Source organism: Arvicola amphibius, chromosome 14 (assembly GCF_903992535.2).
Source record: "Arvicola amphibius chromosome 14, mArvAmp1.2, whole genome shotgun sequence".
Classification (NCBI taxonomy): Eukaryota; Metazoa; Chordata; class Mammalia; order Rodentia; family Cricetidae; genus Arvicola; species Arvicola amphibius.
In genome coordinates this window covers 33,885,562-33,901,137 of record NC_052060.1, presented here as the reverse complement: position 1 = coordinate 33,901,137, position 15,576 = coordinate 33,885,562, and the positions used below count along the sequence as shown (strand labels likewise).

General features: G+C 35.7%; 1 protein-coding gene across 1 annotated transcript in view; it reads right to left on the bottom strand.

Moving 5' to 3' along the window:
* Ndst4 (N-deacetylase and N-sulfotransferase 4) overlaps positions 1–15,576 on the bottom strand; it is a 233,409-nt gene that overhangs the window by 145,594 nt on the left and 72,239 nt on the right. Inside the window, exon 2 of the mRNA XM_038311564.1 lies at positions 1,568–1,655. Coding sequence (XP_038167492.1) covers positions 1,568–1,655 — 88 coding nt within the window. The remainder of the gene's footprint in view (positions 1–1,567; positions 1,656–15,576) is intronic.

Genomic DNA, 15,576 nt, shown 5'->3' with positions numbered 1-15,576 from the left:
TGTACACAGGCCTATGATAATTACAAAGAACTACCATAACTTCTAACAACACTGACTCTGAACTTGTCTGGCAGGTTTAATATGTCTAAGAAGGAAATAAACACTGAGGTGCCTATCTAGATGGCCAAGAGAATGGATTTGCTTCACTATGAGAGTGTTGAAGGCCAAATTGTACTGTTTGTGTATGAACCTCAAATAATCTCATAGCTTTATTCCCCTGCATGAGCAGACACGGCTTTTACCGTTATCTGCTTTATAACTTCATAGTCAGAGCGTCTTAGGGCTGAACTCATTTCTTAAGGAGGCTTTTGAAGGAGATTTACAAAATCACGACGATTTTCAAAATTGTAAGGTAGAATTGCCTTGCCTGTGCAGAGATGATGACCCAATCTCTCTTCAAATGGCCTTTAAAATATATAATCATTTGATTTACCAACTAGCTAAGCACTAACTTCCCTTCTTTAAGCAAATTTAGATATTTCCAAGGAGAAAAAATACCAACTTACATTAGAAAAAATACCAGCAAGGCATTTCTCCTTCACTGTCTTAATGAACCCTGCTGAACTCTGCATTAGACAGTCTTCTTGAGTAAGTGAGCTGCACATAGGGTGATTGCAGGTTACCTTCGCAATGGATATCGTATAAGTCACTGATCTGCGTAAGTGATGACTATGATATGTTTCCCACAATTGAACACCTTAAACAAAGCATTTGGCCTACAGTCAAAATGCACCCATAGATACAGATTTTGACTGTGCTCTTTATAGAGGCCCCAATACATACTTTACTACTGTTTCTCCATCAGTGTAAGACAAAACATTTTATAAACATAGTACCTGCATACCTTAATGTAATATAATGCAATACTAATATTTGTAAGGCGAAAGTCAAAATCTGAATGTGCAAAGAAGTAAGACACAGGATAGCATAAAGTACATAAATACCGGGCATGATTTGAGAGTCTGATGAGGGTCTGGGAATAAACAGAAAGATAACGGGACAGAGGTGGGAAAAATGCATGACTGATTGCAAGGATTTTAATGGATATCAGCTGAGTTGAGGAAAAATAATTTTAGGTAAATCAACAGGAAGGTAAATTAATAAGATGATGACTTTTAGGGTCTACTGAATTTATTTAAGTCTATAGAATACATATCCCATTAAAATAATGTATGCCAAAGTATCTATCAACTCCAGCATTTGAGGGTTAAAAATGCTGCCCAATTCTGTTTATCTTATAATGTCATTATTGTCATCATTGTTTCTATACTGTGTTTCTCTTACGTGACACAAACAAAGGGATTCATAGTTATGTTTGGCATAATGAGAATGGTTCCTCTTACAGAGTCCTTATGTCTATGCTATTTCTTTTTTGCCTTTTATTTTAGAAGTTTTCCCCAAGTAAACAAACTCTCTGACATTTGGATCTAGCTACTCATACAGTGAACCCAAGTTTCCCACCCCCCCATAATCAATATAGACATCCCATGTCTACTACTTATAGAACATTTAAAAGTCTATATCCTGTTTATATGTAACTGCCTGAGAACACAAAGCTACTTCTTACCTGTGTGGTAAAACTTCCCTGAAAATCCAAGGTTGAAGGTAAAATTTGCAACCTGAGTGCGCAGTAAATTTTGAGTCTCTAGTAATGCCTGAAATAAATAAGAAATTAACATAATTTTAGAAAAATAAATATGAAGCCTTGGGATGCCTCTTTCACAAATGTGTGTGCATAAGAGAAACAAGAGCTTTGCTGAGCTCTGGTGTCTGATGGGCATCACTTGTGTATTCATATAGCAGCTATTGTAATTATTACGGATGTTATTCTATTGAAGGTCACAGAACTGTGAAACAGTTAAATCCTGAGCACATTATGCATCACTGAGAGCCAATTCTCCAACTGCACAGCCTTGAAATCATTTTTCATTTTGTATGAGACATTTCTTGAATTTCAGATTATTACATTTCCTTTCCATGGGGGAAATTTTTAGAATTGTTTCTGTAGACAAGTCCTCCGTATGTTACTAAGGAACAGGGCAGGACTTTTATTTGCACTACATTTCATTATGTGACCGTGTTACCGCTCCCATGATTTTTAAGGTAAAATTATTAAAGTGAAAGCTTGAGATTTTACCTCATAAACTAATGAGCAATATACATTTACAAGGCATTTCTTGTAATTCTGAAATGAAAAACATAAAAGAATACATATGCTATATGCTGTCAATTCCATGAAGAAATATTCTCAATTCTCACAACATAGCAAACATTTCCTTAATCCTTAGATTTTTTGAATTAAACTATTATAACTTCCCACTTGTATATGATAAGAACACATTGGCAATAACTGGCCAGAACTGCTCATTTTATTAATACTCTAGCTCTATCATCCCATCTTAACGTATACAGTATATTTAGGAACTCTCTCATGTTCTTTTCTTTCCTTATTGGAATGATTGCTGATTTATTGAATGAGACCTCATATCCTATTTTCAAATAGATTTACAAGGGAACTTTACTCTGGTAGAAAACTGGCACTATTAATTTCAATACGTTTTGATGGTTGGATCCAACAATTAGGGTGAAAAAAGTGCCAAAGTTTAGATTGTTTACATTCGTCATGATGAATAAGATTTGGGTTCAATCATTTCTTTGGTATGTACTATTCTTTGTAAGTTGTTTGATTTTAATCTAAGAGAAGGGAAGAAACATGGATTAAAAGAATGACACTGGGAAGGAGAGAAGGAGAAGGGAGGAGGGAATAATGGCCAATGGATACTAATAAAATAACAGTCAGTGGTTATCCACGACTATAATTATGATGGAAACAATCATGAAAATCTTATTTTAGGTTTACCCAAACAAACAAACAAACAAGAAAACCAAAAACAAAACAAAAAGTCACCTCTGAAAAACTAAACTCATTAGTTTTAGTTAATTCTAATTCTAGCAAGTCTTAAACATTATTTTGTTTTGTTTTCAATACATCCTGACTGCAGTTTCACTCCCTCTATTCCTACCAGCTTTCCTAGCCCCAGATCCTTCCCTCCTGTTTTCCCTTCAGAAAAGACCAGTCTTCCCAGAGTATCAGCCAAACATGGCATAACAAGATGCAATAAGACTTAAGTAAACACTAAAAAGAGGATGTTGTCCCTCAACTTAAGGACTGCTCTACAAGAGGGAGCCCATGCTGGACACTGCTGTGATGGCCAGAAACTGGAGACTGGGTAGCCCAGAGAACTAGGGTAGAACCAAACACAAATGGTCATTTTCAAATGTTAAAGAAAGGATTCCTAATAATATTCTGCTAGTCTCATAGATTGGTCCCTTTTCTGGTCATCATCAATAACACTTCCTCCTACAGCATTACAGCATATGGGAGTGGATGCAGAGACCCACAGACAGACATTGTGGAGAAGAGAGAGAGGGGGAGGGGAAGAGAGAGAATATGAATATTGGAGCTATCCATTGGGTCCCTTCACCCAGAGATTGTGGAAATCCTGAGGAAGAAGAAGGAAAAAAGATAGAAGTCAGAGGGGTGGAGACAGAAGGAGAACATGTCCCACAGAATCAACTAAGCAGTGCTTACATGGGGTCACAGAGACTCCAGAATGCACTGGGCCTGCAGGAATCTGTACCAGGTCTTCTGTGTATATGTTATGGCTGCTATTTTTTTTCTTGTGGGACTCCTAAATGTGGGAGCAGGTGTATCCCTGACTCTTTCGTCTGCACTTGAAACTCTTATCCTCTTATTGGGATGCTGTCTAGTCTTGATATAGGGGCTATGTCCTATGTTGTCTTGTTGGGCAGTCATCTTTGGAGGCCTGCTCTTTTCTGTAAAGGAAATGGAGAGGGAGTCAGGGTTGGGAGGAGCTAGAGGAAGTAGAGTGAGGGAAACAATACTCTATTTTCAATAAAAAAAAGAAAGTGTTGCCAAAATACATGGAATTTGTTGAGGTTATTGTTGAACGTTATGGAACAAAACCTTTAAAAATATGCAGTTTTTTTCTTAGTGAGTCCCTTTTCTGTTCCCAGACCTTATGATCCAGTATTTTGAAATACACATTGTTTTTTTTTTATTTCCTCCTTTCCCTTCTTCCTCTCTGATCCTATCCACTCATTGTTTTTTCCTCTGAGTTCCTAAAGTCATTCATATTTCTACATGCATCACTTTATTTCAATAAGGGCTTCCTATTGTATTGTGATCTTTTATTTATGTTCAAATAAATAAAACTTGCTTGAAGATCAGAATACAGAACTGAGACACTAGAGGCCAGGGAGTGTTGGCACACACATTTAATTCCAGGACTTACATCCATCCTGGGCTACACAAGATTGAGTCTGTCTAAAAAAGATAAATAGAATTCACACAAAGGTGCTCCGAGCACTCAGGAGACACATGCCTTTAATCCCAGCTCTAGGGAAGTGGAGAAAGGAGTGATTTGGCTGGGCGGAGAGAGGTGTACTTAAGGGAAGTGGAGACAAGAACTCATTGCAGTCTGAGAGGCTTGGTGGAAAGCATTTCAGTCAGTAGTGATGTTGAGGACAGGATTGACCCTTTGTCTGAACCTTGGCAGAGGTAAGAACTCTCTAGTGGTTTGGCTGCTTTGATTTTCTGATATTCAATTTGAACTCAATATCTGTCTCTGGGTTTTTATTAAGCATGTTACACTTTTGTATCAAGAATAATAAACACGAACCGTGTAGCTTTAGGCTTTACTGCTGACAGAGATGAGGGTGGAGAAAGAAGGAGGGGGAGGGTAACAGAGGGGCTTGGGATAGAGATGAAGAAAGAGGAGGCAGATAAAGAGAAAATAATATAAATTAGATAGTCACATGTGTGCAACTATTCCTCTTCATAGAAGTCTAGATGGTGCTTTGTTGGGAGTTTTTAGAATATTTTCCTACACATCTACTCATTAGTTGCTTTTGAGGGGAACACTCTAATAAGGAAACAGGAAACTACCCAAGTCAACCTTACTCTGCAAGTTCCCATAACCTTTCTCTTGGGTTTTCAAAGGACTATAGAAACAACAGTGTTTCCACTATTCATTTTATGTTCCTCTATTTCCTACTCTCTACAATCATGCTGGGATTTCTTCAATGTCTTAAAATTTTATCATGCAAGTCTTTTACTCCCTTTAGATTTATCCAAGATATTTTATAATATTTGAAGCTATTGTGAAAGATATTTTCTCCCAATTTCATTTTCAATCTGTTTGTCATTTGTAGATAGGAAGGTTACTGATTTTTGTGTGTAAATTTGATTCTTCTTCTTTGCTAAAACTGCATATTCACTCTATAATTTTCTTGATGAAATTTTTAGGGTTAGTTATGCATATCATCATATCATCGATAATGATAATTTGACTTCTTCCCTTGCTCTTTGTATACCCTTGTTCTCCTTCGGTTGACATATTGCTCTAGGTAGAACTTCTAGTATTGTATTGAGTAGATATGGAAAGAGTGGACAACCCTGTCTTGTTTTTGATTTTAGCGGAAATGCTTTGAGCTTGTCTGTATTTAGAATGTTGTTGGTTGTGGGCTTGCTGCAAGTTGGTTCTATTATTTTGAGATACTCCCTTGTATTCCTAAGCTCTCTAGAACATTTTTCAAAAAACGGTGTTAAAATATTTCATAGGCATTTTTTTTGCATCTAATGAAATGAGCATTTTTTAGTTTAGCTTGTAAATTGCATTTGTCGATTTATATAAGTTAACCATCCCTGCATCTCTGGCATAAAGCCTACTCAGTTATGCTGGATGAAGTTTTTGATGTGTTTCTAGATTCAATTTGCAAGCATTTTATTGAAAATTTTGCATTTACGTTGAAACGGAAAATTTATTTTTAATTCTTCTTGCTGGGTCTTTATATCTTTTAGGTATCAGGGAACTGTGTTCTTATAAAAAGAATTGGACAATGTTCCTGTTGTTTCTCTTTTGTGTAATAATTTGAGAAGTTTTGGCATTAATTCTTCTTTGAAAGTCTAGTAGAATTCTGCATTACATTCATTTGGCTCTTGCCCTTTTATGGTTTGTGAACTTTTAATTATTTCTTCTATTTTACTTGTGGTCATAGATCTACTCAAATTGCTTATCTTTATTTGATAGTAAATGGTATATATGAAGAAAATATCCCCTTTTTTAGATTTTCCAATTTGGTGGAATACGAGTTTTTAGAGTATATTCTTATACTCTGAATTCCCTTTGTGTCTGTTATTATGTCCCCATTTTATCTTTAATTTGTTAATTAAATCTTCTTACTATGCTTTTTAGTTAATTTGGCTAATGTTTTGCCAACTTTATTGTTCTTTCTTAAAGAACAAACTCTGTCTTATTGCTATTTTATATCATCTTTCTTTGTTTCTATTTCATTGATTTCAGTCCTGAGTTTGATTATTGCTTACTGCCTACACTTTTTGGATTTATTGCTTTTACTTTTCCCTGCTAGAACTTTCAGGTGTGATATCAAGTTACTAATATAAGACCTCGTCAATTTTTTTTTTTTTTTTTTTTTTTTTTTTTTTTTTTTTTTTTTTTTTTTTTTTTTGGTTTTTCGAGACAGGGTTTCTCTGCAGCTTTTTTAGAGCCTGTCCTGGAAAAGAGTCGTCAATTATTTTTATGTGGACATTCAGTGCTATGAACTTGCCTCTTAGAATCACCTTCATTGTGTCCCATAAGTCTGGGTAGTTGTGTTTTCATTTCCATTCACTTCTAAAAATGTTTTTAATTTCATTTAATTTCTATCATGACCCACTTTTCTTTCACCAGGGCTTGACTCAGTTTCCACAAGTTTGTAAACTTTTTTTTTGTTCTTAATATCCAGATTTTATCTATGGCAACCAAAGAGGATGCAAGGTATTGTTTAAATTTTTTATATCTACAGAGATTTGTTTTGTGCAAGCTATTGTTTTAAATTTTGTGTTTTTATTGATATCTCCTTTGTTTTTCCTTATGTGACAAATTTTTGAAAAAGTTCCTTGAGTACTGAGAAGAGGGTGCACTCCTTTGTATTGGGATTAAATGTAAATTCTACAAATTTCTGTTAGGATCTTTTGGTTTATAACATCATTTACACTTACATTTCTCTGTTTAGTTTTGTCAGGATGATCTGTATGGGTGAGAATTGTTACTGAAGTCACCCATTATCAGTGTGTGTAGGCCAGCATGAACTTTTAGTTGTAGTCGTATTTCTTGTATTAATTTGGGTGCACTTGTGTTTGGTGCATATATGTTTAGCATTGCAGTATCCTTTTGATAGATTTCTCCTTTGTGGAATATGTAATGTCCTACCCCATTTCTTCTGAGCAGTTTTGAGTTGAAGTCTATTTTGTTAAATATTAAAATGACTGAACTGGCTTGCTTCTTAGGTCCTTTTCCTTTGAATATCATACCTAAGAGTAAAAGTACTTTACCTTCAGTGATTTCTATCCGTGATGTCAAGGTGTCTTGCTTGGATTCAGTAGAAGGTTGTATTCTGTTTTTTGATCCATTCTGTTAGTCTGTGTCTCTTTATTGGAGAATTGAGAACATTGATACTGAAACTTGTCAATGAGTAATGTTTGTTGATCTTTGTTATTGTGTTGCTGTGGTATAGGCTCCCTCAACTTATTCTTTTGATTTGCTTATCTGGGGTTATTTCTTTCTTTCTGGATGAGATTAAGCTCTTCACGTTGATGTTTTCCTAGTCCGTAAGTACCTAAATTTGGTTTTATTGTTGAATGTTTTTCTTTCTTTGTCTGTTAAAATTGAAAACTTTTCTGGTTCTGAGCTTTTAGAACATTCATCCAGGCCCTTGTGGCTTTTAGAGTCTCCACTGAAAAGTCAAATGTTAGTCTAACAGATCTGCCTTCATATTTTATTTGGTTATTTTTTATCATTTAATACTTTTTTAATATAAGACATTTAGTGTCTTGACAGTTATATGTTGTGGGGAATTGTTTTTCTTATCCTGTTCCTTTGGTGTTCTGTATGCTTCTTGAACCTTGAGAAGTACCTTTTTTATTATTAGTTTGGGGAAATTTACTTCTACAAATTTATTGAAAATAATTTTCTGTGCCTTTGATCTGAGCTTCTTCTCTTCTCCTTACTCTATTTCTATTTGTGGAACTCTGATTTTCCTAGTATCCTAGATCTTTTGGATGTTTTGTGCCTTGCTTCTTTAAGATTTAATATTTTCTTTGACCAACGTATCAATTTCTTCTATCTTGTTTTCATTGCCTCATGTCTTATATTCTCTTGATAAGATACCTCTAAGATATCTGTTTGAATTTCTAAGTTTTTCCTGTCTAGTTTTGTTTATTTAGTTCAAACTGATTCTGAAATCTTGAGCAACCTTGCCTCAGTGCTGGTACTAAAGGCAAGTGCCACTGTACCTCACATAAAATTATGCAACATGTAATATGGTGTCTAAATCTATATTCCTTTTGAATAAGAATGCTATCTGCTTTTAAATATATCTTTGGACTAACAGATAAGTAAATGGGAAGAACCTATTAAAATGTTTGTTATCATGAGTGTTTAGTTTATTTTTATATTGTAATATAGTTACATTTTAAACTATTTTATTATTATCAACCTAACTTTATGAAAGGAATAGAAATATCAGATTAAACATTTCAAACAATTACCTATAGGGAGCTAGAAAAACAAATAAACTTTACCACTTATGAATGAATTGCAAACATAACTATCTTTATACCTCTAATTTCTTCATTAATGTGGCATAAGTTCAGTATTTGAAAGCTACAACTTCACCCAGAAACTCAACAAAAACTGATTTGTAAGTAAGCACGTATAGTTACAGGGTCAAAATCGAACTTAACCAAACATCACTGGCATTAATTCCCTCAGGAATTGCACTTCTACAAACGTTTATTAGGGTCTCTTCTACTAAGCAGCTTTCTCAGTCCAGCTAGAGTACTCTGCCCTTTAAAACATACACATCCACTTGTTTATCGAGGCTTGTATGTTCTGCGTGTGAAACTGTTTCTGCTTTTTAATTTAAAAAGACACAGCATGTTCATTTCATTGCAAGCTAAGAATTTGCATGCTTATTTTAATATAATTTTTGAAAAATACTTTGATATGAAATTAAAAATTTGGCAAGACTATATTCATATGCATGCATCTTTTTTTCCAGTTTATTTATTTTTTATTAAAAATTGCCATCTCCTCCCCTCCTCCTCCCCTTTCCCTCCCCTCCCCTCCACCCATACCCCCACTCCCTCCCTCTCCAGGCCAAAGAGCCATCAGGGTTCTCTACACTATGTTGAGTCCAAGGTCCTCCCAACTCCCTCCAGGTCCAGGAAGGTGAGCAACCAAACTGACAAGGCTCACACAGAGCCCGTACATGTTGTAGAGACCAAGCCCATCGCCATTGTCCTTGGCTCCTCGGTCAGCCTCCACCATCAGCCACTTTCAGAGAGTCCAATTTGGTCGCATGTTCCATCAGTCCCATTCCAAGTGGACTTGGTGGTCTCCCATTAGTTCTGTCCTGCCGTCTCAGTGGGTGAACGCATCCCTCATGGTTCTGACTTTCTTTCTCATGATCTCTCTCCTTCTGCTCCTCATCAGAACTTTGGGAGCTCAGTCCGGTGCTCCAAAGTGGGGTTCTGTCTCTATCTCCATCCATCGCCAGGTGAAGGTTAAGGCTCACAGTGAGCCCGTCCATGCTGTAGAGTTCACATTCATTGCCGTTGTCCTTGGTTTCTCAGTCCTCCTCCACCGTCAGCCTATTGCCATACTCATGAATATCTTGCATATCACCATAGAACCTTCACCTGGCATTGGATGGAGAAAATGACAGAGCCCCACATAGGAGCACTGGACTGAGCTCCCAAGGTCCCGATGAGGAGCAAAAGGAGGGAGATCATGAGCAAGGAAGTCAGGACCGTGAGGAGTGCGTTTACCCATTGAGACGGTGGGACAGATCTAACGGGAGACCACCAAGTCCAGTTGGAATGGAACTGATGGAACAGGGGACCAAACCGGGCTCTCTGAATATGCATGCATCTTTACATTTGTTTGTAAGAATCATTTCCAAAGGCTACCAAGTTGTGAGTCACTTTATGTATATTTGAGACACTGGGCTTTATTTATTGTTTAAGCTCAAATAGAGTAGAATTTTCTCATTACTCTGCCAGCGGGAAAAAGATAACAAGCACTTCTAGGTTTTTTTTCTATGAATATGAAAAGACTTCTTTATGTACACACAGAAATGATTATTATAGAAACTAAAGCACAAATCCACACTGTAGTGCATTTTAAGATGGGATTTTCACGCACATGGTAGACCAATTACCTTCTGCAGGATCTATCTACCTCTCTTCCTTGCAAACATAAAGTTGATCCTGTGAGATCTTCCTGTCACTCCTAATGCTGCATAGCATCAAATAACAGACAATGCTATTTACAGCCTAATTACCATGCATATTTATAACAACACAGACTCTATCACCTGACCACCTCTGGCTCGATTCCATGCTCTGACTCCCTGTAGGCGGAGTGAGTTTGCTCAGATGCTCACAAAGGACGACAACAACAAAGCAAAGGGTCCTAAAGGTGATGGCATCCAGTCCTGATAGCATCAATCCTGCTGTCATTGTGTCTAAGCCAAAGCTTAGAAGCTGGAAATATTTCTATTTGTATGCTATTCTTTTCTGTGACTTAGACTATTCATAACTAGGTGGACTTTTTTTACTTAGATGTTAAGTAAAAGCTAAACTTAAGAATTTCAGATAGATGAAACATAACATCACTGTACTTATATATTCAAGTGACCTTTTGCACTGTAAATACTGCAGCTTTGGGTAATACCAAAAATTTCCTCCAATGAGGAGTTTGCCTTCCAAAAGGTAATACAAGTGGCAGACAAATGACCTAATAATGTCTAAGAATTACGAATGTAGTGGTTATGACACGAGGGAATGATGATCAGAGAAATGACGTTTAGAATTCACATCTTAATGTCTGGTGGGTTTTTGAGAATTTGGATGAGCACAAGTAGAGGAGGGGAACACTTTAAACAGAAAGACAACTTCTCCAGTTGAGAAGTAAGAGTTGCAGAATTTAAAAGTATCAGTAGAAAAGTGATATAAGGTAGAATATAATTCAAAGTTTAAGGTTTTAGGACTCCAAACTGATGTGGGACTCCCTTCTTTATGCTATTAATATGTCTTATTACTATTGGTGAATAAAGAAGCTGCTTTTATGGCAGTTTGGAATATAGCTAGGTGGGAAATCTAAACTGAATGCAGGAAGAATGAAGGCTGAGTCAGGCAGACACCATTTAGCTGCCCAAGAAGCAAGATGTGAGGTAACAAGCCACAACCCTCATGGTAAAATAACAGAAATGGGTGAATTTGAGATGTAAGGGCTAGCTAGGAATAGACAAATAAATGGGAAAAATTCCAAAGACAACTATATAAAGTGAAACATGACCCAAACAATGTTTCTTATTTAAGAAATAAATTATATATGATCTAGTTATAGATGAAATACATTGAATAAAATGTCTAACCTTATCTAAAGAATCTGATACAATGGGAAAAGAAAACTTCATTATTGCTGTGTGGTTGTGGCACAAATCTTTAATGTAAGCTCTCAGGAGGCATTAGCAGGCAGATTTCTATGAGTTTAAGACTAGCCTGGTCTACAAAGTTAGATCCAGGACAGCCAAGGCAGTAATACAGATATACAGAGAACCCCTGTCAAAAAAAAAAAAAAACAGAAAGAAAGAAAAAGAGAAAGAAGAGAGAGGAAAAACTCAGTAGTGGCTATTATTTTATTTAAAAATTGTGATGTAGAATCAAGCTTTAAAAGAATGTTAAATATTGACTGAACTACTGAATAATTGTTATTTTACTAGCTATAATACTTAGTATGCTGCAGAGAAGCCAGCACAGAATTTGTAGGATGAGATTCTTCATTCTGCATAAAGGAAACCTTTTAAAATATGCTCTTAAAGTATTTCTTACTTGCATGATAGCTCATCAACTGGGTGATATTACACTCACTGCATCCATAGTACAGGTTTCTCTCACCATGAGAGTTAGTGCAACACGAGTTGCTTAATATCCTACACTCTGTATTTTTTCACATTAATAACTATGAGTACCCTTAGAGGTTTTTCATCATCTTTATTCTACTAATTATTGCACCTATTAATCAAGGCATATATTTTTCTATAATATCATGTTAATTGCCAACATACCTCATATTTATATAATATATTTTTGGGACAATTTCCGTGGCAACATTTCATGGCTAATAGAAAGCAATTTGCTTTCTTTTATTAACTGCATTAAAACTTCATGCCCTAAACATCATCGACGGTAAACATTTGATTCTGCTCAAATTTAATGCGCTGAGGCATTTTGCTGTGCTGTATTAGGTTTATTTATGTGCTGTGTTCTGCATTGTTAGCTGCTAATGAGACTTCAACTCTTATTGCTCTAAGGCCTGAACACTAACCTCATTTTAATGAGTTCATTATTTGCTGTCTTCTGAAAGGAAGACAACAAATTTTCCTTTTAATTAAAGGTCAAAGCACCTCTGGCAAAGGAAAGGGAAGAGGTTATCCAACCTTCGAGAAACTGAGCGATAGCTCTTTCAGTTTTCTGAGCTAAGCACTGTCAGTGTGGACTAGTGTAGATGGTGATATGTTTTTAAAAATATAGACAGTCCATCCATCAATCCATAGGACCTAAGTACAGGTAAATTGAGGGCAAATGAAAACACTAAAACACAATACTCAGTGTGTAAGTCTTTGTAAAAAACGAAAGTCAGCCAAAGTAAGTAAAGAAGCTTTTCTCTTTACCAAAAAAGGGGCATGTGGATCAATACCTCTAAAGAAGAGAGATTGCTATGCGCATGACAAATTAGTTATGGAATAGAGAGCACATATGCAATGTTAATTCAGACAATAAAAAATATTTTGACTATTTTATCGTAGAAAGCAAAGCAAAGGTAAATCACTTTTAAGGAAAGTGATTTTAAATAATTTTAAAATACATGACTCCAGTGAGAATATATATTCAGATGAAATAAGCTTTTAAACGGAAGCACTCCTGTGGATATCTAAAGTTTAATAGAAATAAAATCAAGAAATATGAACACAATAATCAGGTGAAATATTTTTACTTTAGATATTTATGTGGTTTCTTTAAAAATCAAGCTGTATTCATTTTTTTTTGTGGAGACATCATCATTCTTTCCATGAGTAATGTGATTATTATCTAGTAAAGATTTGGTTTGTGTGGTGGTGGGAGTTAAACCCAGGTCTTCACATATACTAGGCAAACATTCTGCCCCTGAGCTGCTTCAGAGGCCCACGACTCAAATTGTTAGTGATATTGTTTGAATGTTTTCACAAAAATTGCAAAACTAACATGCAGAGTACCCATGTACCCAATACTTACTACATTATACATATATTAGTGATGACCTTTGTCATAATTAAGAAATATTGATACGTGCTTAGACTCCATACTTCATTTCTTTTTCTTATATTTATTTTCTGTCACAGGTCTCAGATGCTACTTTACTCTTCTGGTGACTCTTGGCTGTGAGATTCACAGCAAAAACAAACAAACAGAAAATTGTAGCAATTTTAGAATCACAGCAAAAATGTAAGAGTTATCACGAATTCCTCAATTTCTAACACCTTCTAGTATTTTTTATTCCCATTTCTCAATATATTGGCTTATTGGTTATAAATGACACAGGCATATTGATATTATTATCATCATTAACCAATGTCCACAGTTTAATAAAAATTAAATTGTGCTGTATGCTTTATAGATTTGGGTAAATGCTTACGGCCACATAACATTCACCATTGCTTCTTCATTCAAATAATAAAGAAAATGGATATTAGACTATATCTATAACCTAAACTAGTTTTCTGTCCCTTGAAGTCCACTGAACTCCACTGAGCCAATCTCCTACTCTCTTGGGAGCTACTGGTTTTTGTTTTGTTCATAGTTGACCTTTTAAAAGTGTCATTTAGTAGAATTATTCAGTATGTACCTTTTAAGATTGGCTTCTTACTCTTAGCCGTATTAATTACAAGTCTCTTTACTTTTTTGTTGCTGAATGGTTCATTTCTTTTTATCACAGAGGAACATTCATTGTCTGGATGAACCCCAGTTTTCTTTGTATCTGTTGACTTTTTGAAGGACATTTGGATTACTTCTCAGTCTGATACTTCTGAGTAAAGCTGTTATAAACATTTAAATGCAAGCACTTGTATGGATATAAATTTTCAACTCACTTGGTCAAATACCAATGAATATATATCTAGATTGTATAATGAGACTATCTTTGCTTTGTAAGAGTCACATAAACTGCCATCCAAAGTAAATAAAATCAATTTTTTTTTATACACGTAGAAGAAATCTGAAATGTGGCTTGACTGACAAAGTCTGCACCGTAGACCTGGCAAACCTCAGATGTGCTGTTTTCTGGATTTTTATTTATTTTTTTTTTACAGGTGTGTATTCCTTTGTTCCCGAGGTATCATTACCGTGGTTAATCATTAGTGTAATCAGAGGAAGAATTTTTAAACTACTTTCTTCTTTTGTGCAGTCTAATTTAATCAAACATGTACTTGAAGTCTGTAAATGCCTTTAGCCTGCTTAATAAACTACGATATTTAGCAATTACCTGAAAGGGAAGCTTTGAAGGAGGTTGTTACTGTCAAGCCTAGTTACTGTGACGCTTCCACATTCTCCTCCTCATGGTGTTGTTCATACAATCTCTTAGGAGAGATTGTGTGACATTAAATCTAGTGGACCATCATTAGTCATGCATGCTAAATATTATTATTATTATTATTAGTCATGCATGCTAAATATTATTTTAGGCAGCAGTGTTTTCTTAGTTCTAGAGGAGCATTAATCAACAACCCAAAACTTTGTTACTGTGTTCCAATAGTCTGTCTTGTATTCAAACTATATTGAGGTAGTGCATGCATCGTAGTGAGTTTTCTGTTGCTATGATAAACTGCTCTGACAAAAGCAAGATAACTGAGTAAGCATTTGTATTGGCTTAGAGTCCCAAAGAGCATAGCCCACCATAACAGTGAAGACATAGCAATAGGCAGAGAAGTCATGGTTGCACGAGCCAACTGTATACAAAGCATTCGAACTCAGAAAACAGAACACAACATAAACAGAAAGTACAGCTGTACTATATGGACCCGGGCCTGTCCCTTAATGATGCCCTTCCTCCAGTGACACTCTGCCTCTTAAAGATTCCATAACCTTGTGAATCAATGCCACCAGCTGGGGGCCACGAGTTCCATCATGTGAGCCTACAGGATATCTTTCATTATCAAACCACAATGGCATGCCAGAACTCTTTCTAACAGTCCATCCTACACTGAAGAGCCCAGATGAGTCATGAGTCTGTTGATGAGCTTACCACTTAGCCTTTTTGATCTCTTGATTCCTTCATTTCTTCATGTGTGAAATGCAGAATAAATAGCATTCTTAAAATTATTACCAGGAAATTCTGAATATATTCTATTCCCAAAGGATCCTGTGCTGGAACTACCTCTTCTAGACCAGGC